General features: G+C 38.2%; 1 protein-coding gene across 4 annotated transcripts in view; it reads right to left on the bottom strand.

The window, feature by feature from the left end:
• Positions 1 to 3,402: 3,402 nt before the first annotated feature.
• zmat3 (zinc finger matrin-type 3) overlaps positions 3,403 to 26,379 on the bottom strand; it is a 38,216-nt gene continuing 15,239 nt past the window's right edge. For 2 of the 4 annotated variants that reach the window (XM_012963055.3, XM_018093909.2), the window contains exons 2-6: positions 25,076 to 25,442; positions 22,406 to 22,522; positions 16,807 to 16,973; positions 10,616 to 10,713; positions 3,469 to 7,742 (exon numbers count right to left, since the gene is read on the bottom strand). In XM_012963055.3, coding sequence (XP_012818509.1) covers positions 7,534 to 7,742; positions 10,616 to 10,713; positions 16,807 to 16,973; positions 22,406 to 22,522; positions 25,076 to 25,360 — 876 coding nt within the window. In that variant the 5' untranslated portion in view covers positions 25,361 to 25,442 and the 3' untranslated portion in view covers positions 3,469 to 7,533. Of the gene's footprint in view, positions 7,743 to 10,615; positions 10,714 to 16,806; positions 16,974 to 22,405; positions 22,523 to 25,075; positions 25,443 to 26,379 lie in introns of all 4 variants that reach the window. The other 2 variants (XM_012963054.3, NM_001017144.2) reach the window with 2 other exon arrangements.

Raw genomic sequence — 26,379 nt, 5'->3', positions numbered from 1 at the left:
ACCCCTTCTTGCTTCATTTTTTCACTATTCACATAATTAAAAAATAATTTTGGATTCTTTTTACTCCTAGCTGCAATATCCCTTTCCATTTCTATTTTAGCTTACCACATTTTTCTTTTGGTGTTGGATTCTTTGGGTGTACAGTTTTTGTCTCGGTGTGTTGCTAGGTTTAAAAAACACAGGTATGTGGTGTTTGTTGAAAATTCTCCTGAGTTTCTCTGACACTCCTGCTACATATGGGATGACTATATTGCGCTTACTCTGTATCTCAGGACGGTTATTCCTTTTGGTGTTTCTGTTAGGCTTAGTTGCTGTTTTGACTAAGGCCCAGTTTGGTAGCCACAAGATTTCAGTGCTACTCTGAGATGTTTGTGTTCCTTGTCCTTGGACTCTGTATCGGTTGTCACACTTTCCGCCCTGTGGTGTAGAGTTCTAATGACAACCAGTTTGTGTTCCAGCGGATGGTGGGAATTACAGTGGATATCAAAAGTCTACAAAATGTCAGGTTCCTGTATAAAAATGAGACAAAGATAAAATCATTTTAGAACTTTTTCCACCTTTAATGTGACCTATAAACTGTACCACTCAATTGAAAAACAAACAAATCTTTTAGGTGGAGGGAAGAAAATCAAAAAAACTAAAATAATGTGGTTGCATAAGTGTGCACACCCTCTTCTAACTGGGGATGTAGCTGTGTTCAGAATTAAGCAATCACATTCAAAATCATGTTAAATAGGAGTCAGCATACACCTGCCATCATTTAAAGTGCCTCTGATTAACCCCAAATAAAGTTCATTTGCTCTAGTTGGTCTTTCCTGACATTTTTTTAGTCGCATCCCACAGCAAAAGCCATGGTCCACAGAGAGCTTCCAAAGCATCAGAGGGATCTCATTGTTAAAAGATATCAGTCAGGAGAAGGGTACAAAAGAATTTCCAAGGCATTAGATATACCATGGAATGCAGTGAAGACAGTCATCATCAAGTGGAGAAATATGGCACAACAGTGACATTACCAAGAACTGGACGCCCCTCCAAAATTGATGAAAAGACGAGAAGGGAGGCTACCAAGAGGCCTACAGCAACATTAAAGGAGCAGCAGGAATATCTGGCAAGTACTGGCTGTGTGGTATATGTGACAACAATCTCCCGTATTCTTCATATGTCTGGGCTATGGGGTAGAGTGGCAAGATGAAAGCCTTTTCTTATGAAGAAAACATCCAAGCCAGGCTACATTTTGCAAAAACACATCTCAAGTCTCCCAAAAGCATGTAGGAAAAGGTGTTATATGGTCTGATGAAACCAAGGTTGAACTTTTTGGCCATAATTCCAAAAAATATGGCGCAAAAACAATACTGCACATCACCAAAAGAACACCATACCCACAGTGAAGCATGGTGGTAGCAGCATCATGCTTTGGGGCTGTTTTTCTTCAGCTGGAACTGGGGCCTTAGTTAAGATAGAGGGAATTATGAACAGTTCCAAATACCAGTCAATATTGAAACAAAACCTTCAGGCTTCTGCTAGAAAGCTGAACATGAGGAGGAACTTCATCTTTCAGCATGACAACGACCCAAAGAATACATCCAAATCAACGAAGGAATGGCTTCAACGGAAGAAGATTAAAGTTTTGGAATGGCCCAGCCAGAGCCGATTGAAAAACGGTGGGTTGATCTGAAGAGGGCTGTGTTTAGGAGATGCCCTCGCAATCTGACAGATTTGCAGTGTTTCTGCTAAGAAGAGTGTCAAGTCAAAATGTGCCATGCTGATAGACTCATACCCAAAAAGACTAAGTGCTGTAATAAAATCAAAAGGTGCTTCAACAAAGTATTAGTTTAAGGGTGTGCACACTTATGCAACCACATTATTTTAGTTTTTTTGGTTTTTCTCCCTCCACCTAAAAGATTTGTTTGTTTTTCAATTGAGTGGTACAGTTTATAGGTCACATTAAAGGTGGAAAAAGTTCTGAAATGATTTCTCTTTGTCTTATTTTTGTACAGCACAGGAACCTGACATTTTACCAGGGGTGTATAGACTTTTTATATCCACTGTAGCTACTGGGAGCTGCAATCTTGCTACCTTCACATTAATCTGCTGATAGGATGCTGCACCCAGTGAATTCACCTTTCCTTGCCCTTTAAATATTAAGACAAAATGCATCACTTATTCAAATTGAAAATACACAACATAAACTGGGTTTATATTCCAATTAGTTTTCATCTGTCAGCCAAGTATTAAATGCATAAACCAATCCTCTCTCTAAAATAATTTAATTTACACATATAATAACTGGGAGCTTTCTTTTGCACGTTTGTTATATTTTTGTAAAGTGTTGTGTAACCTCTATATAAGGTAACATAAATAAGCATTGCTCTTCTATGCCTTCATTTATATTTGGGCTGATGGCAAACATCCATATTTTCCATCAGTTTTAATACCCAGATAGAAGTGGGGTTGTCGGGTATTTCTCCGCTGACTTATAATTAGAAATATTACAGAGGAGGAATGTTCCCTTAATACAGTAAGTACGCAATCATAGAGGTCTGAAGGCAAATAAAAACACTGCTTTGCCAGCACCATGGATTTACAAGTACAGGTAATGGACCTGAATGAACTCACCATTAAATAAACCTAATACAATAGTTTTGCCTCTAGGATTAGTTATATCTCAGTTGGGATCAAGTACAAGGTACTGTTTTTATTATTACAGAGAATAGGAAAATAATTTTTAAAAATGTGAATTATTTGATTAAAATGAAAGCAATGAGATGGGCTTCCCATAATTCGGAGAATTGTGGATAATGTGTTTCCGGATGATACATGCCAAACATGTTCAAGGTACTTTACTATGAAAAAGATAATAATTAAAAACAATTGTTTTTATATGTTACCTAACATAATATATTACAGAGTTTTATTGATAATAGGTTTCAAGGTAATAGACCCCATACCTTTATTTTGTTGCATATTTACCAAAATTAAAGTGAAGTAATACCTACTCATTAGCAGAATATATATTCAGCAGAAGATCCAATATTAAATACAAAATGCTATTTACCAGTTATCAAGGTAGCACAGAAAATTATATTTCAGTCTCTGAATAATAAAAAATGGTGTTCCCCGAGAGCAGAAATGATTGTGTTAAATTGCAGGTTAAAGTATTACAAAAATTATAATAATAAACTATCATCTACTTTTCAATATTGTTTCTTTCCCAAGAAGCATTACAGCATCAAATTACTCGGCAGAAATAAACTATTTCAATATAACGGTTTCTCAATTATATGAGATTGTGGAGCCGTTTATTTTTCAGGTGTTCAATTGAAACAATAATTCAGAAGGTGCGCAGTTGATTTGCCTGATAAATCCTTGTGACAGGGCAGTAACACATACTGGCGCTCAGAGTAGTGCGGAACAAAAAAGGTTTTATAGGCAGACAATAACACATTGAGTTAATAAATAGAAGGTACATCAACAATATTTAGCTTCATGTTTGGTTTTTTGTCTTACATTTTTGCAAAATATATGACAATTACAGAAAATGAACAATAGGGCTTTAACGAGATAGAAAAGAACATTTAATATAAAAAAACAGAACATGCAAAAATGTAAACAGGAGAAGGCTGAATTCACATGAGCAAATGCTATGTCTTACAGAGAGTATCCTTATTAAAAGACCATACATTATAAAGACCTCCATTATAAAAAGACCATACATTTTTATTCTACTGGCCCACATTGTGGTGAAAGAGAGTAGAGGCAATAACCAGACAGTTTTAATAAGAATCAAGCAGATTGTGTGGCCCTACTTGGATTCAGAGATTTGTATCCAGTGAAAACCTGAGACAGCCTTTTAAGATTTCATTCCATTTAATAGAGAAGGTTTAATTCCTAGTATACTATGTATAATTATCCCTCCTCTCCCCAATTCTTCCTTCTTAAAAGAATGTTCTTTATGTCTGCATCAGTGGTTACCATGGCAACATATCGCACAAGGCTCAGGGGAAGAAAGAAATTTACATTTAACATCCTGCTGTGTCTCTTGAATGAACCAGCATGTTTATAAAGGCAAAGAATCCTCTGAAATGGCAAGACAGGCTTGTGAGATTGTGAGTCAAAAGAGATCAGTGCAAGTATTTTAATGGATTGATAATGTCAAAGTACAATACGGAGTGTGAGCAATAGAGGATCACCATTGAAACTTAAGTTCCCACTCACAAAAGCACCATCAATAAAAGGAATATAAAGGAGTGTCTTCTTTTTCCATGTCCATTGGATGGACCTCATTGAATAAGGCTGAATTGTCATATGTAGTAATTGCCCCCAGTCAATAACTGATGGTTGGTACCAACTTCAGCTCTTCCTTAGATTAGTGAAGCTCCTGATCAATTGCAACAAAGGCTTGTGATTTTTGTATTTTTATTACAAAACTATTAACAAAAGACGTAGGCAAATGGTTCCTACTGATGTTGGCGCACAGAAAGTGTCAATGTGGTTGTTGCCCTAAAATGCTGATGTGCCTTAGGGCAGGGACGTAGTAAGGTTTTTTTTTTTTTTTTTTTTTTAAATAAGGACACTTTCAGTGTGATACTATGGAGCTATCCATATTCCTGTATGAATGCACAGCAAATGAAACTTTATTTGACAATTGTTTAAAACCAACCCCTTTTGATGGTTTTCCACTCTTCCTTTAATGCAGGGATTGTCAGCCTGTGACTTTCCAGATGTGAAGAGTAAGGGGAACCTTATCATTTGCAGGAAAATCTCTTTTTTTTATTAATAAAACTGTTACTATACTGCTTATGTCAAAGGGAATTTCAGGAAACAATGCTTCATGCTGTAATATTTATGACGCAGGACAGAAATAACAAGCAATTTCACTACCACAGGCCACACAATGTTTCAGATTCCAAGGTGCATGGATAAAGATAAAGTAGGATTTTATCAATACAAAATAAATGTCACAGGAAAACTACGCTTTCTTTCAAAATTCTTGTCAGAATGAATTGTGTTGGGATATAAAAATATATGAACTAATGTCTGACAATCACTCTCAAATAGAACCTATTTGGTCTTTTATAGCCTATGATATGTTCATATAACTATAGCTAAATAATATTTATATCCTGAAATATATTTTTAGCAATATAGAAATTAACCAAGCTTGTTAATGACTGAAAACTAACAGCTTTTATTTAAACTAGTAATGTCATTTCCCCTCGGCCATTCATGGATTTTGTTTCTTTGACAGTTTTAAAATATAAATAAATGGGCATTGCAATTGTTATTTGTTGCTGTACTGCAACTCTTAAATTCACTGGAGCAAAACTGTCAAGGCCTGCCAACTGCACTTCTATGTAAGTAAAGTTGCATAGCCTATGGGCCCAGTTGTTTTTTTCTGAACTGCAAGTTTAAGGGCTGCATTGCTGATTAACATACTGGAAATATCTTTACTAGCTATACAACAGAGTATGGGGTGATGCAGAAAGTGCCTCTTTGGTGCAAGGGACTCGGGGCAAATGCCCTCTTTACCATACCCTAAACCTTACCCTTGTTAAATACAGTTGTTCAGCAGCAAGCAGTCAGTGTTGTCCTCAGACTCCAGACTCCATTCATTTTCATATACATAAAGGATACGCAGTTTAAGACAGAAATGAATATCCCAAGCTAACACAGGATACAGTGAGAAAACCAGCCTTTAATGGCTTTGTGAAGCAGCAAGATAAGTTAGAAATACATCGCAATAATCCAACCAAAGAAGAAAAGTTTTGTGGCCATTGACCTAAAATGGAGAAGCAGCCACATTTTCAGTATAATGCCCTAAACTAAAATATACAACATTGGAGTGAAAGCGATGTCCCTTGTAAAATGACTGGCCAAGGTCCCATACATATTATCCCTTGAGCTACTAAAGGAACATATTAAACTCCTCTTGCAGCAAAGGAATTGAGTGCAATTAGAACATTTTATACACATAACTATCTACATTTCATTGCACATTAATTTGTTAAATGCCCATTCAGTAACAATGAAAAAAGTGGTTGTATATAGTACAGTCTACTAGCAAACACAGTATTGGGTTTCTTGAGCTTTTTCGGTTTTATACGCCAATATAACATACACAGTTGCATGCTTTGAACTGTTCGGGATTTCTTCCAATGCCTACATTTCGGAAGTTCATGTAAACCATGACAATGTAAGTCTCCATGGTGTATATATCCATAGAGATGTTCAACTGTCCTTGAATTCTTTGGAATGGCAGCTCATTTATGCACACTAGATTGTGTGTTGTCAACTAATGTACAACATACAGATTTCTGTTACTAAAGTCAAAGCAAAAACTATGTTCTTATTGTGTTTTAAATACTGTGTTTATCTAAAATACACAAAAAAATAAGCTTTAAAATTATACTAAAGGAATGCACAATACTTTGGATGTTTATTATTAAGTATAGGGCAGGTTTATTGTGGATCATACTAGGGGATCCAAAAGGATTCCCATCCGTTTCATCTATTTTATTATTTAACACAGGAATAGTCAGGAAAGTACTAACAAATTGACCGCAATAACAAAGCCAATTTGTCTGAATGTGCTTGCTTAATTTGGGCAGTCAAACACATTTATATTCTTTAGTGGTCAGTATGCAGTGATGCTCTGCATACTAACCTATCTGAATTAGGTTAATCTATAAATTAGCAATTCGGACAATTATTTTCCAAGCTGGAAAATAGAAAATCATCCCCTAAGTATCTCTATGATAAAGGATTTATTCCTCTGTGACTGCTTATAATTTAAAGCAAACAGTGCAGTACCCAATATGAAATATCCCTTAAGAATGTAACATTACACTTCCAAAGCTTCAGCTGTAAGGATGTAACTATTACCTTACTGTTTTAAAAATTTGTTACCTAAGCTAAAAGACAAGGAGTCACCTAGGGCTCCCATAAAAGGTATGAAGGAAATTAGGAACACAAAAAATAAACTATTATTATTAATAATATATAATAAAATATGGCTAGTCATATATTAGAGATAGCACAGCAGGCCGCCCCCCCCCCCCCCCCCGAAACTTTTAAAATAAATTAAAGAAAACCCTTTAATCCTTTGAGGTCTCATGAAATGTACAGACACTCGCAGTTCCGTGCAGGGTCATGGGACTTCTACTGACCTAATAGTCTGATGTTTTTAGCTTTTATACTACACTTCTTTTTTTTTTTTTTTTTTCTATTTTCAGGTGTGCCGGATATTTTTTTTTTTTAACAAGAGCTGAACATAAAGACCTACTAATATGTAGAACTGTAGAGTACCTCTTCTACAGAATATGCTTCTGTATGTCTTGTGAGATTCTTCTCTACCAGCACTTGCAGAAATAGCTTAGAAACATAAAAGTAATGCCACTCCAGTATTGTCATGATGCCCGGGACGCAGAAAATCCTTAGGCATACAACAGGTACCTCCAGCTGCAATAAGGTTTAAACATAAGCCGAAAAACAAACCAAAAATTTAAATAACAACAGTTGACACAGGCCATTTTACTACATGTATCCCAAGTTCTCCATCTCGCTGCGATAACGCTGCTCAGAAACTTTGCTTTTGTGCTGCTTTGTCTCTAGGTGCTGGCGAAACTCCAGTTCTTCACTGGCTCCTGCGTTGCACATTGAACAGTAAAACTGCCCACTTGGAGTGACACACATGGCTAGGTCTCTGGGAATTCTTTGCCGAGAACGAGGATTGAAATATGGACCTAAAACAAGAATCAAAATAGTTTATAATAGTGGCATGTAAAAGAAACCCAGTACTTTGGTGCTGTTTCTAGACATTCAGGCTACAGAAATAGGAAGGCATATAACCAAAATAAATATAAAGAAAACTATTGGGGTGCATAAAATTTCAAAACCCATGCTTCTTCACTGGGTGTTAATAGACAAGATAGAAAACAGAACTAGTCTTTACTTCTAATAATGTTTTAGCTACAGAGCATTGTAGGTTTCTGAGAATGTTATTAATAGAGAACTGACAGGTGAACAAAAAATAAAAATGGGCAGGTAAACCTTGGCCCCATCATCAAAGATATTAGCGAGACTTAGAGCTCTGTCTATTAACCTGACACCCATTTCAAAGGAAAGAGGATACGAGAAGGAAACTAAAAGGAGACAGCAGAAATTAAAGAAATAGAACACATGATAAAAGGAAACTGGCATACATGTTTTGTTATGTTACACCTGCAATTGTAAAATGATTTACATTAGTATTTTATTGCTAACAGTCTGATGAGTAATTACCCAAATACTTTATCTTAAAAGACAAGTAAAGACTAAGTCACTTGGGGTTGCCAAAATGTTAGGCACCCCCAAGTGCATTTAATTGCTTACCTTGTACCCCGGGCTGGTGCCCCTGTTAGGAGAAAACAGCACCAGCCAGGGGTATCTGTAGCGAGCGCTTCCTCCTTCCTGCTTCGTTCTGCCGCAAATTCCCTGGACAATCGCATGGCAGTAGAGTGAAAAGCCGACTTTATAATTTAAGTTCGGCTTTTTCACTCTACTGCGCATGCACACGAGTGTGAAGCAGGAAGGAGGAAGCGCTGCAGGGCTGGTGCTATTCTCTCCTAACAGGGGCACCAGCCCGGGGTAAAATGTAGGCGATTGAAGTCACTTGGGGTGCCTAACATTTTGGCACCCCCAAGTGACTTAGCCTTTCCTTCTCCTTTAATACCAATACAATACCGACATAATGCCCAGTAGGCACCTCTTTGAGGTCTTCAAAGTTGGAGAAAGAAGGAGGACTCAGAAAGCAAAAGGTGGCAGTGCTTCACACTAAACAAGGAGGTCAGTACAAGAGATGTAGTTCAGCCGCTTGTAATAGAGAAACAATCTGGATGCATTGAGAAAGGTATGTTAGTCTGGCGGCTGTTAACAGTAATTTTAGGGGATTTCAAAATAAAACGCTTACTTATCCTTTAAGCCAGTGCTGTCCAACTTCTGCGGTGCTGAGGGCCGGAATTTCTCTTGCATACATGGTGCAGGGCCGCTAATGGAAGCCAGTTTTGGCCACTCCCCAATTTTAAACCACACCCACTTCAAACCACACCCATTTTATCACAATGGTCGCTGCAGGGATATCAACCATCATTCATATGTTAAAGAATTATATTATGTCATATTAAGACACACCCTTAAATCCATATGCCTCCTCCTCCCCTGTGGATAGCACAGCAACCCCCAGCATATAATTACACACCTTAGGGACCATTTAATGGCTATTTCCAACTGCTAACAAACTCCCAGAACAAACCCCTGCCAGGTTCACCTCCCACAGGCAGCATAGGGTAGGCAGAGTATGGCACACACAGGCAGCACTCTGCCTGTCCTATGCTGCCTCTGTGTGCCATACTCTGCCTGTCCTATGCTGCCTGTGGGTGCCATACTCTGCCTGTCCTACCCTGCCTGTGGGTGCCATATCCTCCCTGCCCTATGCAGCCTATGTGCCATACTCTGCCTACCCTATGCTGCCTATACACAGGCAGCATAGGTCAGGCATTACATACAATGAGGTGTGAACAGGGGAACAATGTGGGTGATTACAGCCTGAGCCTGAGGTGTGAACACTGCAGGGGGTGAACAATGCAGAGATTAAAAGGTGTGAACAACACAGGGGATTACATTTTTAAACAATACAGAGGGATTACAGCCTGAATCTGAGGTGATAACCATGCAGGGGGCAGTTAATCTCAGTACTGATACCATTTAAAGCTAACACAAAGTTAAGCCATCAAAGCAGCCAGACAGGTGGGGGGCCACACAGAGGGGGGTCGAGGGCCACATTCGGCCCGCGGGCCGCCAGTTGGACAGCACTGCTTTAAGCAATAAAAAACACCATAAGAAAATATGCACATTTATAAAAATTAGGTGTTTCTGTCAATGCAATTTTTAAATACAATATACTGTTAAGGAAGGGAAGACAAAGAGATATTCCCTACAGAACAAAGTTGTAGCCTATTGAGGACTAAATAAAGGCAAGATGAACCCAATGTAATTTTCTCACAGCTGTAGCTTCTACATTTACAAAAGAATAAAAAAAAATCAATTTCACAGTGTCTGCAATAACCATTCAACAATGCGCATTACTAATCCAAAAAAGCAGTCACAGTGTGCCACTGGAGTTCTCTGTTTTATATGGCCATGGAGATTGTTGAAGCTGGACTAGAACTTGGCATTCTGTTTTATATTGTAATGATTTGGATATGCCATTTAAATGTAAATATCTACCATAAAACTACACTTTTTACAGAGGCTATCAAGAACCACAACTGCAATTTTTAAATGTGGGATGTGCATTAGGATGAAAAATAACCATAATTAAGACAGTTGGTGTATATCTGGCAGGTGCAACAGTATTAGGAAAATGTTTTAATTAAAGCATGCCTTTAATGCTTACATTTAATAGCGACTGAAGGACATTCATAGAAGTTAAAATGCTTTAAAGCCAGAATTCTAGATTTTGCAAGCTTCTGGTAGAATTCTATAGTATAATAGTTTTTATTTTTGAAACCATTGACACAGTGACCATTAACCATATATTTATGCTAGGAGTTATCAGATGTTCATTATTTCCCAGTACCTGTACTGTTCTGCACTGTGCAAGCATTTCTTCTCATTGGCATCATCTTATGTTCATTTCCTTCTTTTCGAGTTTTTCTCTTACATTCAGCTGAATCCCTAAATTCAGAGGAGAAAAACAAACACAATATAAACAATACAGACAGTTCACATACATTATTAAGTTAGTGAGAAGAGGAACATCTTGTGATGGTCTGCTAAGGACTCTGACCAGAGAAACGTTAGATGACTCGTCTCTGTTCACTAACAAAGCTGTGTTTAGGTTCAGTGATACCCTAGACACTGGACCTTATCCTGTCCCCTTCTCAGTTTTCAGTGAATATGCAGATGGTCCTGTGCATGTGCTGATCGCAGCAGAGACAGGCAATGACTGCTAATATTATGTGAAAACTGCGAATACCTTGAAAACTAAAAAAAATAATAATTCATGTAAATTCAGAGGAGCACTCAGCATTTTTTAGTTTCTTTGCTTCAATGGTTTACATATACATTAAGGAAGGGCGTGGTCAGGAATAATGCAGATTCAGGAACTTTTTCAATGGGGAAAAAGGGTTTAGTAAACATGGACATGAATGGACCTTATTAAGGAGGAAGTGATGGGGGTAACAGAGGGAGCTGAATCCTTATGGGTTGAGCTTCTCACAGATAGTAAAGAATCTACCAAACTAACTGTAGGGGTATGCTATAGACCCCCTAATGTAAGCGAAGAGGAGGCCCAGCTCCTGTTGCAAATAGAAAAGGCTGCTAGTTTGGGGCAAGTGATTATAATGGGGGAATTTAATTACCCTGATATTGACTGGGGCAATAGTACTGCCAGGACAGTAAATGGGAACAAGTTTTTAAACGTGCTGCATGACAACTTTATGTCACAGGTTGTTGAGGAGCCAACCAGGAACCATGCTATACTAGATCTAGTGATCTCTAATGACCCAGAACGTATAGCAAATGTGCAAGTGGTTGAACCCCTGGGTAATAGTGACCATAATGTTATTTCATTTGATGTTTGGTGCAGGAAACAAATTTACACGGGGGCAACAAAGACAATGAATTTTAGGAAGGCAAATTTTAGCTCCTTAAGGGCAGCGCTTCAGGGCATAGATTGGGGCATTATGTTTTCTGATAAAAACACAGAGCAGAAATGGTTGTCATTTAAAATGATATTAAATCATTACTGTTCTCAATTTATTCCATTAATAAGAAAAAGTAGAAGTGTTAAGAATCACCCTATGTGGCTTAACTCTGAGGTAAAGAAGTTAATAGGGAAAAAAAGGAAAGCTTTTAAGAAATATAAGTCCGAGGGGACAGTAGCTGCGTTTAATGATTATAAACACTATAACAAGTGTTGTAAAACAGCAATCCGGAAGGCAAAGATAGAAAATGAGGAGCGCATCGTGGCCGAGGCCAAGACTAACCCCAAAAAGTTTTTTAAGTATATTAATAGTAAAAAGATGCAGGGTGTGGCCCCATTGAGTTAAAGTAACAATATGGTTACAGCGGATACAGAAAAGGCAGATGTGCTTAACCAGTTCTTTTCTTCCGTGTATACAGTAGAGGAGCCAGAGGGCCAAGTCCCACCCAATAGCTGCACTGTTGCCTCAGCTCCAACTACACAGTGGTTGGCACAGGATATGGTGCTTAAAGGGTTACACACGATAAATGTAAACAAGGCACCTGGGCCAGATGGAATACACCCTCGGGTACTGAGAGAGCTAGGGATAGAATTGCAGTGGCCCTTGTTTCTGATATTCTCAGACTCGCTTTCTTCAGGTATGGTACCTAGGGATTGGAAGAAGGCGAATGTCATTCCCATATTTAAAAAGGGAGTAAGATCTCAGCCTGGCAATTATAGGCCTGTAAGTTTGACATCCATGGTGGGCAAGTTATTTGAAGGCTTGTTAAGGGATCACATTCAAAATTATTTAGTGGAGAATGCCATTATGAGCAGTAATCAGCATGGCTTTATGAAGGACAGGTCATGTCAGACCAATTTAATTGCTTTTTATGATGAGGTAAGTAAGAAGCTGGACAGTGGGGATGCAGTAGATATAATCTATTTGGATTTTGCCAAAGCATTTGATACCGTTCCCCACAAACGACTGCTTTCTAAGCTAAGGTATATTGGTCTTAGTGAAGTCGTTTGCACATGGATAGAAAACTGGCTACAGGATCGGGTACAGAAGATGGTTGTTAATGGCACATTCTCTACTTGGAATAAGGTTCTCAGTGGGGTCCCTCAGGGTTCTGTACTGGGTCCACTTTTGTTTAATTTGTTCATAAATGACTTAGGGGAGGGTATTATGAGTAATGTATCAGTGTTTGCAGATGACACAAAACTCTGCAGACCAGTCAATTCTATCCAGGATGTGACATCCCTGCAGCAGGATCTTGACCAACTGGCAATCTGGGCAGCTAAGTGGCAGATGAGATTTAATGTGGATAAATGTAAGGTCATGCACCTGGGATGTAAAAATATGCAAGCCCCGTATACCCTTAATGGGACTGCACTATGCAAATCCATAATGGAGAAGGACCTTGGAGTCCTTGTAGATAATAAACTTGGCTGTAGCAAGCAATGCCAAGCAGCAGCTGCAAGGGCAAACAAGGTTTTGAGCTGTATTAAAAGGGGTACAGATTCACGGGAGGAGGGGGTTATTCTTCCCCTTTACAGAGTGCTGGTAAGGCCCCATCTAGAATATGCTGTTCAGTTTTGGCCTCCAGTGCTCAAACGGGACATTATTGAGTTAGAGAGGGTCCAGAGAAGGGCAACTAAGCTGGTAAAGGGTATGGAAAGTCTCAGTTATGAAGAAAGACTGGCCAAGTTGGGTCTGTTTACACTGGAGAAGAGGCGCTTAAGAGGTGACATGATAACTATGTATAAATATATAAAGGGATCATATAATAACCTTTCTAATGTTTTATTTACCAGTAGGTCCTTCCAACGGACACGAGGGCACCCACTCCGTTTAGAAGAAGGGAGGTTCCATTTAAATATTCGGAAAGGATTTTTTACAGTGAGAGCTGTGAAGTTGTGGAATTCCCTCCCCGAATCAGTCGTGCTGGCTGATACATTATATAACTTTAAGAAGGGTCTGGATGGATTCTTAGCAAGTGAGGGAATACAGGGTTATGGGAGATAGCTCTTAGTACAAGTTGATCCAGGGACTGGTCCGATTGACATCTTGGAGTCAGGAAGGAATTTTTTCCCCTCTGCGGCAAATTAGAGAGGCTTCAGATGGGGTTTTTTGCCTTCCTCTGGATCAACTAGTAGTTAGGCAGGTTATATATAGGCATTATGGTTGAACTTGATGGACGTATGTCTTTTTTCAACCCAACTTACTACTAACAACTACTACTACTACTATTTAAATAGCAGTTTGTAGCTACAATAAATTTGCAGGAGCAAAAACATCAGTGCTATTACATGCCAGCGATCACATCATAACACAGACCCATCAAGCAAGGAGCACATTAATAAGGGATTTTCAAACCTGCCCAATAGATGTCTGTCTGATTTTCAGCCAGATAATTGGCTGGGGAGGACCAATACAGAGTAGCTGCCAACTTGGTTTGAAGGAGCCAAATTGGAAGCTTAAATCAAGATGTGTATGGGCATCTATAGTCATGTCACAAATGGACGTACCGAACCCCTGCTGTTTAGGAGTAACCAATTACATTATTAATGCTGAAAGCAAGGCTTGTGTTTATTTAATTTAGTTGATTAACTTTGGTGCCATTAACAAGTTGATCCTCAAAAACTGAGAGGGCAATTTATTTAGAGCTTAATACACAAAATCCTCACCCACTTTCTATTAACTTATATGGGATTTTTAGAAGCTTATTTATCAAATGGCGAGTTCACCCATTGATAAATACACTTCTAAAACCCCATAGGAATGAATAGAAAGTGGGATAGTTTTTATGTATTAAGCTCTAAACTCACATTTAAATAAATTTGCCCCTAAGTCTAATGTCTAAATGAGCAGATTATTGGCATATTTTCTATGCCCAGTTGGCTGATTATGTAAATGTATCTGAATGAGTTCTAGGAAATCTTGATAAAGGTATAAACACACCAGTGCAATCACCTAACTTTATATAATTTACTAATGTATCCATCATGTTCCTGTTTTGGGCTATAATAGCAAGTAACCATAATAAGAAGCAACATCATACTGCTCAAAAAATAATTTATGAATGATTAACCTACTAGGAGTTGGCGCTCATCATCATAGACATTCATACACTCCAAAGCAAACTCATAAAATCACAGCAAAACTTTATTGTGATCCACTTGTGATAAAAAAATTAAAAAATACACAAAGTTAAAAAGGACAAAATTGATGTATATACACAATATTAGCTCATATAAATAGTACCTTATATACACAGATTGTATTTCCCATACCGGGTTAAAAAAAGGGGTTAGATTTAATGTGCATATATATATTTGGGGAATTCCCTTAATACATGAAAGGGCTCTTAAATTACCTTTAAAACACTTCGGGTATTGAGAGACAAGAATTCACATCCCCATATACTTAACTTATTACAATTGTAATTATAGTTATATTCTGTCCCTTACCGTATAGGGATAACTACCCCACTCGGAATAGGGAAACAAATGTTCAATTTACAGTAAACTCTCTCTTATTGAGAGAAGAGCCATGTGGGTGATTACGGGTTAAGCGACACGAATGAGGTAGTAAGGATAGTATAAAGGGAGCGATTCAACTCTAAGGGGGAGATTTATTAAGACAGGAACGCTCCGAGCGTATTTTCGCCGATTTTTTTGCGCTTGCGTGACTTTTTCGTACGCCCGCACAACTTTTTCGTGCGCTTGCATGAAAAATTCGGAATAGTTCTGCCGCTGTTTACAATCGTTCAGTACGAAAATTTTGTGACTTTCGGAACGCCAATACGATATTATCATGACTAATACGATTTTTTCGTAAGCATTTTCATGATATTAGCGATCCTCAGAAATGATCGTATCCAATCCAAATTTTTCCCATTCGAGATTCGAACTCGTGTTTTAATGAATCGTCCCCTAAATAAATAGATCTTGAAGAAGCACATGCGCGCGAAACGTGTCGATCGGAAGTGTGTCTACAGTGGGGACCCGTAATTTGAAGGAGTGCATGGTAGAAACAGCCCGACCGCACAAGCAATGGAGCGGTGCGGAAGGAGGGTAACCCCATTTGTAGTAAAGTAGCGGCCGGGACTATCTAAACACATTTTGCTTTTAATTCATTTTATGTGCCTTAGCAGTGGATACTGTTTTAATAGAGTTGAATTGCGGGAGGGGGACTCTGCTAATTCACTATAAATGGACTCTGATTATCTTCCACCTATCTATACTCAAGGAATTTTAGTGGGGGGGGGCAAACATTATTTAAGTAAGGGATATGTGGATACGAACTCCCGTTCCTTAGTGTGGGGAAAGTGCTACATAAGTAAAGTATATGGGGATGTGAATTCTTGTCTCTCAATATCCGAAGTGTTTAAGGAACCCCTTTAAGGTCCCGAAAGATCTATATTTATGTTATTTAAAGATAATTTAAGAGCCCTTTCATGTATTAAGGGAATTCCCCAAATGATTTAAAGAAGCCTCTGGCATATATGCAATATTATGCACATTAAATCTAACCCCTTTTTTTAACCCAGTATGGGCAATACAATCTGTGTATATAAGGTACTATTTATATGAGCTAATATTGTGTATATACATCAATTTTGTCCTTTTTAACTTTGTGTATTTTTTATCACAAGTGGATCACAATAAAGTTTTGGTGTTATTTTACAAGTTTGCTTTGGAGTGTGTGAATTTCTATGATGAGCGCCAACTCCTAGTAGGTTAATTATTTATAGTACATAGGATTAGGTGGAGGAAGGCAGCTCACACAAATATTTACTTTGGTTTTTGGGATAATTTCTAAGTTTCCCTCCCCCCCTTTTTTTTTCTTCCCTTTTTCTGAGTATTTGTATTTGCACATTATTAGTTTTTATTTTGCGTGGGTTTAGTTGTCAAACTTTATTTATAAATAAGACAATCATTAAAAAAGCCAAGCAACAAGCAACCTCTCCGATGGCTCATACATGAAAATATACACATATAAATAAACTACAAGCTTTCAACAAAATGTTGATTATCAGAATAGTAAAGTGATTTTACTTGGATGATCTTGTACCTACATGAAACAGTTAGCGGGTGTTTCTGCTAGGCGTAATCTTTTTGCGTGGTTCTTTCCTTGGTAGTGAGCCTGGGCTACCACTGGGGAACTGAAAGAGGCATCACATAGTTTGCAGTAGTCATTCTCAGTGGCAAGAATCACACGCCCACCTACTTTTGTGGAAGATGTCTAAAATAGAAGACAATAGAATTTTTTTTTTTAAATGGATGCATATAAATCTGACAATAAAAGCTACCAATCAGCACCATTAATGATTTAAAACTGATTCAAAACTGATGATTCAAAAGTTTGACACATCATCACTCTTTTATTGTTCAACTAACTACTTCTAAGGCATTAGTTGGCTCTTAATCAAACCTATGCAGCCAACTGATAAACAGACATATTAAGAAGCATGCAAAACTGACTTTTGCTACATTGTTCCAAAAGACAGGCCCTAACACGAAGAATAAGGGCGAGGTCAGACAAAGCGTACGTTTTCTCTCAGTCCTGTACTTTTCTGCCCGGCTGAGAAAAAATGGGCGCTTTCACGTTTGAAGCAGATCCACTTCTCTCTGCCTGGCAGAAAAGCGCAGGGCTGAGAGAATCAGATATACGCATCATCTGACCTCGCCCTAAGAGAGAAATATACTGCTGTCAATTGCAATTACCTTTACAAAACTATTTTACAGGAAGCTATACTATACTTTAGGCCACAAAAACAATCATGTCTTTAACGGGATAGTTCACCTTTAAATTTACCACATTTACCACCACATTTACCACAGAAATTTCTGCTCTTACCAAACCAAAGCGAAACGGAGGCTTAATCCCCACCTGAATCAACCCAAATAAGTAATCCAATTGGAATCATAAATGAGAGGATGTTTATTATAGGCCCATATAGATTAAAATAACCCTAACATTTAAAACCATGCTGCAGGGTGGATGGGGGCTCTGTCTCCCAGTATCTACAGTGCAGTTAGAACAACATATAACAACACAAATTAACACAAGTGCCCTTGGTGTGTAGATATGCATAGGTGGTGGTTTGCTGCTCAAGACCTAATTCAAGAATCATTAAAAATGACTAAAAAAAAATCTAATTTATCTGAGTATATCTGAAAGGTGGACTGACCCTATCACTTACATAAGACAGAGTGTTGAAGTGCATGACATTGCTAGGGGATGTATTAGAACATCATAAGAGCTAGAGTATGCATTATGTGTTTGAATTCTTAAATTGCTAGTGAATATATTAGGACCCCTTCTTCATTATTTATTTTTTTTTTTTTTTAATAGGTTTTTAATTATTTGCCACCTTCTTTTGACTCTTTCCAGCTTTCAAACACGGTTCACTGACTATTTCTCTGTGTGGCTACAATTTTATTGTTATTGGTACTTGTTATACCTTTTGTTTCTATTTAGGTCCTCTCCTTTTCATATATCAGTCTCTCATTTACCGTATATACTCGAGTATAAGCCGGGGTACCTAATTTTACCTAAGAAAACTGGAAAAACGTATTGACTCGAGTATAAGCCTAGGGTGGGAAATGCAACCGCTACTGCTAAGTTTCAATAATCAAATAAATAACATAACATAACCAATAGATAACTTTAGGGAAAGAAAAATGCTACAACAGCAGACAAAGGCAAGTTTGGAAAGGCTAAGGAAGCTGCCAATTATCAAGTACTTGGACCCCAGTGTACCCACCACAGTCCCACCACAGTACTACAATAGTAGTTACAAGGGCAAAATAATTCTTGATGCTGGACTTAGTACAAATTTAATTTTTGTAAATAAGTTATTGTACCAATTACTTAATCTGGCTCATTGTGCAGATGGATGTGCAGATGTAACGCGCTCGTTGCGCACACCCACCCTCCCTGCCTCCACTTGTGTCCGTGCATACATACCTCCCTCCCTCCACTTGTGTCCGTTCATACCTCCCTCCCTCCACTTGTGTCCGTTCATACCTCCCTCCCTCCACTTGTGTCCGTTCATACCTCCCTCCCTCCACCTGTGTCTGTTCATACCTCCCTCCCTCCACTTGCGTGCATACCTACCTACCTCCCTCCCTCCACCTGTGTCCGTTCATACCTCCGCACTGTGGCTGACTCTGGCTCTGACTCTGTCGCTCGTTGCGCGCACCTCCCCCCCGAGGACGGACGTTCAACGAGCGCCACAGTCAGAGCCAGAGTCAGCCTGAGTCAGCCACAGTGCGCGCAACTACAGGTATGCACGGACACATATACTCGAGTATAAGCAGAGGGTTACTTTTTCAGCACATTTTTAGTGCTGAAAAACTCGGCTTATACTAGAGTATATATGGTAAACCAGTCCCTGGTACCCTGTACCCAGCTGCTGAAACTCCAAACTGGAAAGCTGATGAACAAAAAGTGAAATAACTAAAAAAAAAACTACAAATAATAAATATTCTGAGACAAATTGCAAATGGTCTTTATTTTTAATCTCTATATCATAATAAAAGTTAACTCAAAGGTGAACAACCCCTTTAATATGACATAATTAACATATGAGTGAAGGGTGATATCACTGCATTGAGCACCAATTTTTTTTTTTTTTTTAGCTCCTGGCTACATTACCGCATGGCTAAGACAGAAAAACTCTTTCCCCCACCACCAGAGTAAAGCATATTAATTTTCTGCTTGCCATACTTTTCTAGCATTTTCTACTGATTAAAAAATATAAAACTATTTTCTTGAGTTGCCTGAGTTAGCAGCTTATAGATTGAGCTTGTGATGGATTTTCTTACAGCATTACAGATTTTTCATCTCAGTTAATTAAATTTGGAGCAGACTTGTCCATTTTTTGTCCATAAAAAAAGAATGGCATTTGCCTAGATAAATTTGTCAAACAATAAGGGAATGGGAAAAGGCTTTCATAAATAAGCACCATTATTAACACTTTTTCAGCTTTGGCAAAGAGTCATTAAATGGTTTTATAAATGTGGGAAACAAAATTATTTATGGGGAAAAAACATTTTTGGGAGAAAAAAATATCAGGTTATAATAAATCCTTCTGTTTGTAACATTGCTGCAAACTGCAGCAGCCTTGAAATTGTTTTTAAGGTTTCACTGAGGATCCTAGTATGCCAAATTTGTTAACTGGGATCTCTAACTGGATTTCTTAACAACACTGCCAAAACCTTCACTGGTCTCTCTGCATGTTCCTGGTTGTCTCCTATGCTCCTCTCAGAGCCTACGTCTTTTTACACCATCCACACCCACTGCGTTCTCTCATCTTAAACCTCTTTATCTCGCTGCTCCTTACCTCTGGAACTCTATCCCTGAATCCCTCCGTAGGGAATACTCGTCCACTCTCTAAGATAAAACTCAGATGCTATCTTCTGGAGCAATAAAACATTATTTTGCCCAGTCCTGCACTTAAAGGACAATGAAAGGTTAATATAAATTAAAAGTAAGTCTAAAGGCATTCTTTTTAAGTACTTACTGCACATCTAAATTCCCAGATCCCTGCTTGCTTCTCTGAGATATGGTGCTGGCAGCCTACAGCAGTGTGACAGTTACATCACTGAAATCTCTCTTCCCTTCCTGTAGGTGCCAGCGGCAGCCTTCCTATTCTCTGAGCATGTGTGTAACTTGATCCCGTCTCCTGTTCTGAGCTACACATGCCCACCAGCCAATCAGAAGCGGATCTGGCAGAGGGAGGGGGGGGAGGGAATGAAACACATGTGCAGTATGAAGCAAGGAGGGAAAGGAAGGGAGAATACCTTTCTAGAGATGGCTGCCTGTTCTAGAAAATGTTAAGTAAGTGTGTCTGAGTAAATATTTGATTAGGTGAGACAAAAGTGTGGCGTTTTTACTAAACAATAGGAGGACTATTGGGCAGTATGCTTTTTAAATTTTGACTTGCATTCTCCTTTAAGGCAAATGGCCATACCTAATGCACTCTTACCTTCCAATTTGTGCCTGTATGTTACCCAACCACTTAGTCTGTAAGCTCTATGGGGCAGGGACCTCCTTCCTACTGTGACTCATACCACATGGCACTTCCCTGTGTATTTATACTTGTTTATTGCATTTATTATAACACTTGTCCTCCCTTTGTGTAGTTTTGTAAATTGTAAGATTGTACAGTGTTGCATACCCTTGTGGTGCTTTATAAATAAAGTTATACATACATACATACATCTGTAATAGTAAAATCACTAATCATCATTTAATACTCTGTATTCATGTTTTGCATTTTTACAACATACGGCATCTCTATGAAAAGAATTCACAATATGGGTGTGCTTCATGCACAGGGATTGCACAGCATTTCTTAAGTGCCTAAGTTTGCACAGCTCCAATACAAGGTAGGTTGGGTCTATCACAAAACAGACTATCATTTAATTTTGCAAGTGCCAGTAAGCCTATGGGGAAGATACATAATGTAAATACTGCTAGTTCTAAGCACTAAAGCTGTTTTTTAGTTTGAAGCCCATACTTTCTTCACCCAAGTGCAATAAGCAAGGAGCTAGGTAGCTATAAACCTTGCAGGGCCATGGGTACCTCACAGTTATGGGTCAGCTGAGGCTTTGCCCAGGCCTGCAACAAAGCAGGGGGAAGAAACCTGATGGCCATGCATTGCATCATATATTTTTATGGGATTATTATATTTGCCCTGTTTTTCCCTGATGAAGACCCTGAATAGGTTGAAAAGCATTTGCAATCCTTCCTTGATTTTTTTGTTATTCTTATGAAGATGCTGTTTGAATTTTCTGCTTAGGATTTGCTTCATTCCTTAGGATTTGTGTGTGAACTCTCTAATTACTTGATCTCACTATAGTTTGAAGGCCAGGAGAGAGGAGTGGTCAGCAAGAAATATCTTCAGTGCTAATGCTAAGTATTATAAACATGGGCAATCCAACAATGTAATGGGCACCTCCGGGTCCTGCACTCCACAGGCACAGCACCTTGAGAATTGAAGCTGCCGGCCCCTTGCCTAGAAGATAAAGCAAGCATCATCCTCACATGAATAATCTCACATAAGGGTTTCTCAGTCAACTGAGAGTCTGCCACACCTGCCTCTCCTGGCTCCCACAGACATTATGGGGAGCTGCCATATTTGCAGGTGTGAGCATTTTTTTAAGCCAAAAATGCACTGGTAAGTGTTTTCAGGCAGAAAAAGGATCACACCTTTGTGTGGTTCCCACTGTTAGAAAGAGTTTGCAGACATTTTCACCAGCAGAGGAATGCTACATACTTTCCCTAAAAAGTAAACTGTTCTTCTAAATCAACCTGTTAACTGTTACAGTTAAAGACTGAATTGATTTCAGATAATTCTAGATATCATGGGACACACATATCCAATAATCATGCATAAAATAATTACATATACATGAGAAATTACAAATGTACTTTAATTTAAGTTATATATTAACATTTATGTAACTTCAAAATATTACAAGCAAATCAGTATATGAGTGATGTAAAATGAAAACCACACACACAGATCTATGATTAAAAGCCCAAAAAAACTTGTGAAAAAAAGGTGGGTGCCATAAAATTCAGCCACCTTCCCAACAATGCTTGATAAGTGCTTGTTTTTTAATTTCATGTCAATGCCTGCAACAATTTTGTTAAATTCTTACATTAAGTGACGATACAGTTTGAGGTGAAGTCATCTCCAGAGTGTGACTCAATCTAGATGATGCAGGACAGCTACTTGATGCACAGTAATTGCGAAGTTTCTTGTTATGATTTTTGCCCTAGAATATAAAGGGATAAGCAAAGACTGAAAGAATCTGAAATGAAAGGGCAAGTTTATGGACAATATAATGTATTATAATTTTTTTTTTTTACACTGGAATCTTGCACTGCCTTTTTATGTGTAATGAAAATCACTTCAAGAGACTGTAATATAAATATATGGCAAAGAATGTTGTGGCCCAACAAATGGTGAAAATCAGAAGGGAATAGTGTAGAGGATGATGGAAAATGGTGCTTCCAGTATAAAGCTAAAACTTTTCTCAAATCCACATTTGATCACAAATAAGTAATTTCATTTAACAACTCAAGTTTTGCTAAAGCAATGGTAGCACCTTATATTTCTTATAATAAGATCCTGTTAAGATCCTTAGTTTTGTTTAAAATGTTTGTTTATCTCATAGTGACGAGAATCACTTTCTTTTGGTTGTGGTCTCTCTCCTCCCCAGTGAGCCTAGTTGAATTTGGGGACATGACAAAACGTTCTTTAATGGTCATGCACAAGTCTTACCTCAGGCAGGAGGCACAGTAAACTGATAAATGCTGGCTTTTGCCTGCAAGGCTCTTGCCACACAAAGTGGATTTCCGGTCTGTGGTTAAATGCAGACCGAGCATCCACTCCCACACTTCAGAAAGCTTATGTACTGTATGTACCTGCACCTAGGTCCCAGGTGCAAGCACAGAGTGGATAGTGTGTGAATCTACTCAGTGTGCCTGCAATCCGGGCTAACTTCAGGGTGCAGGCAAATAGTTTTTTTAAACGTAAGGGCAGATTCTTAGCCTGCGTTTATCCTCAGGCTGAGAGCCTGCCCTGTGTGGCAGGAGCCTAAGAGCTGAGAACCTCATATCAAGCTTTTTGGAGAGAACATTTCAGCTAAACAAACTATATGAAAATTAAATTTTACTATGGAATTCCCAGGGCAGAAGAACTGTTATTATAGCTGTTAATAGAAATGTTTGTAATATTTTTAAATGATCCACTCTGAGGGTTATGTAATAAAAGATGCAAAGTATGAAACAGGTCTAATCACATACAGCAACCAGTAAGCAGGTATCATTTACCAGTTTAAAAAAAAATGAAAAAAAATCTTATTGGTTGCTATGGGTTACTTTACCTGGGCAGACTTTTGCATTATTTATATATGGGGGGGGTATTTCTTGCTGTGTCTCCTGAGCTGCCACAGTGATGTTGGAGTAAAGGCATAAGGCCACTCTGTAGCTAATTGTAAAATTTAAATGAAGTAATATTTGCCCTTTAAGAAAACTACCTTAATTAGGAATATTTTTGTAAAGAAACACAGAACTAGGAATATTTTCAAAGTATAAATTCAATGTAATAATGTTCCAAAAATGAATGTAGGTTTTGTTTACATTACTTGGGGAATCCTCAAGACTTCACAGTGGTTTAATATGTGATACTTCACATTTACCAAAATGTTGCTGACTGTCAGCAATAGTTTCCCAACAGTCAGGAAAGTTTTTAACAAATTGACACATTTATCATGTTTTGAACCTGTGTCAGTTTAGCGGAACAAGTTTTCTTTAAACGCCACTCTGTCCTATAGATTTCTAATCGGCACTGAGCAATGTCACATCTGAATCACCAATGCTTATCACATGCGGGGAGAAAGAAGGATAATTGTCTGAAATCTATTTGTTCCAGCACAGAAAATAACTTGCTACATCTAAAAGGCTTAGTGACATTGAAATCATCTACTGTTACTGCTCAGTAAAAACGTGATCCAAATAATCAGCAAACAGAAGTTACCAGCAATTACTATGTAAAAAGCAGAAAAACTGTAAAGCTGGGGAATGACTGATGCCAAAACCTAAATACACCATTTTAAACTAACCAAGTTACTATGTGAATTTACTAAGAAGACTAAAGGTGGCCACACATGGCGATTTGCGATCTTTCGTGCGACCATCGGCCGCACGAAAGATTGTTCAATCAGCCACTAACCCTTCAGGGCTGAAAAGGCAGATAAGGAGGTAGAAACAATAGATTTTTTTATATCCTTCTGCCGATTCGACAGCCGATTTTACAGTTCAATGGCCCTCTCTGGTTCTAGTCTAGCAGCTCAGTAATAAAGAGGCATTCTCTGAGCTGTTGCAATTTGCTACATTAGTTGATTCCTATCTTAGGCCCTAAGTTAAAGTCATCTTATAATTGACACAACACTTACCTAGAAGGGCCAAAGCAATCCATAAACTAATGTATCAAATTAGAACAGCTTTCAAAACTTTCAAACTTTAATAATTCAAAATGACCACAAATAAATTATAAAAAGCAAATCAGTTGTTATTTTTGGTGTACTACCTTGGGGGAACCAATCTGTAAGATATTAACCCACCCTCTGTGAACCCCGTCTTCCAAGGTGGTGAGCCTGTCTTTTAAAAACTTCTAAGCCCCATTCCTCTACATTGTGCACCAATGGCACATCTTGCCTGCCAAGTTTTAGAGCTAATTTATCCTTCAAAAACACTACTCTTCCTGTGAATCTAAATGGAACAGCTCAGAAAAAAACAAACCATTGCTTTCTCCCTCACCTCACCTGATAGTGAGCTTGAGCCTGCTGTGCAGAGTTTAGAGTGACATTACACAGTTTACAGGACAGAGGCCTACAAAGATCTTCCAGAGAGGGATCTTGTTCCAAGACCTTTGCAAGTTCTTCATCCTGGGTTACTTCTAAGGAAGTTGAATGGGAAGCATTAATAGGACTCTTCTGAGACTGAATAGCAATAGGGATCATGATTTGCCTTTTGTCTATTCCCAAGGAAGAAGGACAAGCAATGCACTCTGGATGAAGTGGAGGGACTGCATGTTGCAGCTCAATCATTTGCCAAGAAAATTTCTGGAAGTTTGCTACTCAGACTAGAACAGATCACATAGCTGCAAATGATTTGAGCTGGGAATTTGAGCTGCAAATAAAACATAAAAACAGGTTTTAAAAACTTTATTTTAGACACAGCAAATACTGCAATACTCCAACATATATATATATATATATATATATCACACAGTTCGAATACAGACAGTAACGTATATCGATGCAATCCAGGCCTGGGTATATTCCAAGATATAATACAGACGATACCAGGAATGCAAAAAACAAAAATATGAACTTTTAGAACAAAAAAAACACAAGACACATATATATGTGTAGGGCTTCCTTAAAACATAACCACAGCCTACAAATATCAAAAACAGCTACAATGTAGCCATGTTTAATCTCATGTGTTTTTTATTTTATATATATATATATATATATATATATATATATATATATATATATACATACATACACATACAAGGAAGAGTGGAGCACACCCTATAAAGGCTCAAATGCCTTGGGTGCTGGCAAAATGAGGAAATATAAGGACAGAGCCGCACGCACAAGGACTTAGCGATTAGTGAAAAAATCCAACGTTTCGAGTACTGACTGTATTCTTCTTCAGGGACAAACCATATATATATTTATTATAAATTTTATATATAGAAAAAAACAAAAAGGTCCAGACTCGTTTAAATGAAAAAAGAAAAAATCTTTACTGCATTGTGCAGAACAATTGCATTACTTACAACGCTTCGAGGCTCCCGCCTCTTTATCAAGTAGCAAAATCTTGTAGCAAAAAATGTACTGCCCCAAGCCCCCAAGAGGCTTAGACTTAGAAGTATTCATGCAAAGCTACAATAGATGGGCATCAAACATTTCAAGTCTACATTATTTTAGGGATATCAGAGATGGCACCCCTATATTTTATTAGGATCCTTTCCTTTGCAGGTTAGTTTCACCCCAGCAACCACAGCATGCTCTGACTGTAAAGACTAAAGTGAACATTAGCCAGAAGAACAGTT

The sequence above is a fragment of the Xenopus tropicalis genome, chromosome 5, assembly GCF_000004195.4.
Source record: "Xenopus tropicalis strain Nigerian chromosome 5, UCB_Xtro_10.0, whole genome shotgun sequence".
NCBI classification, from domain to species: domain Eukaryota; kingdom Metazoa; phylum Chordata; class Amphibia; order Anura; family Pipidae; genus Xenopus; species Xenopus tropicalis.
This window is presented reverse-complemented; position numbering and strand designations above follow the sequence as displayed.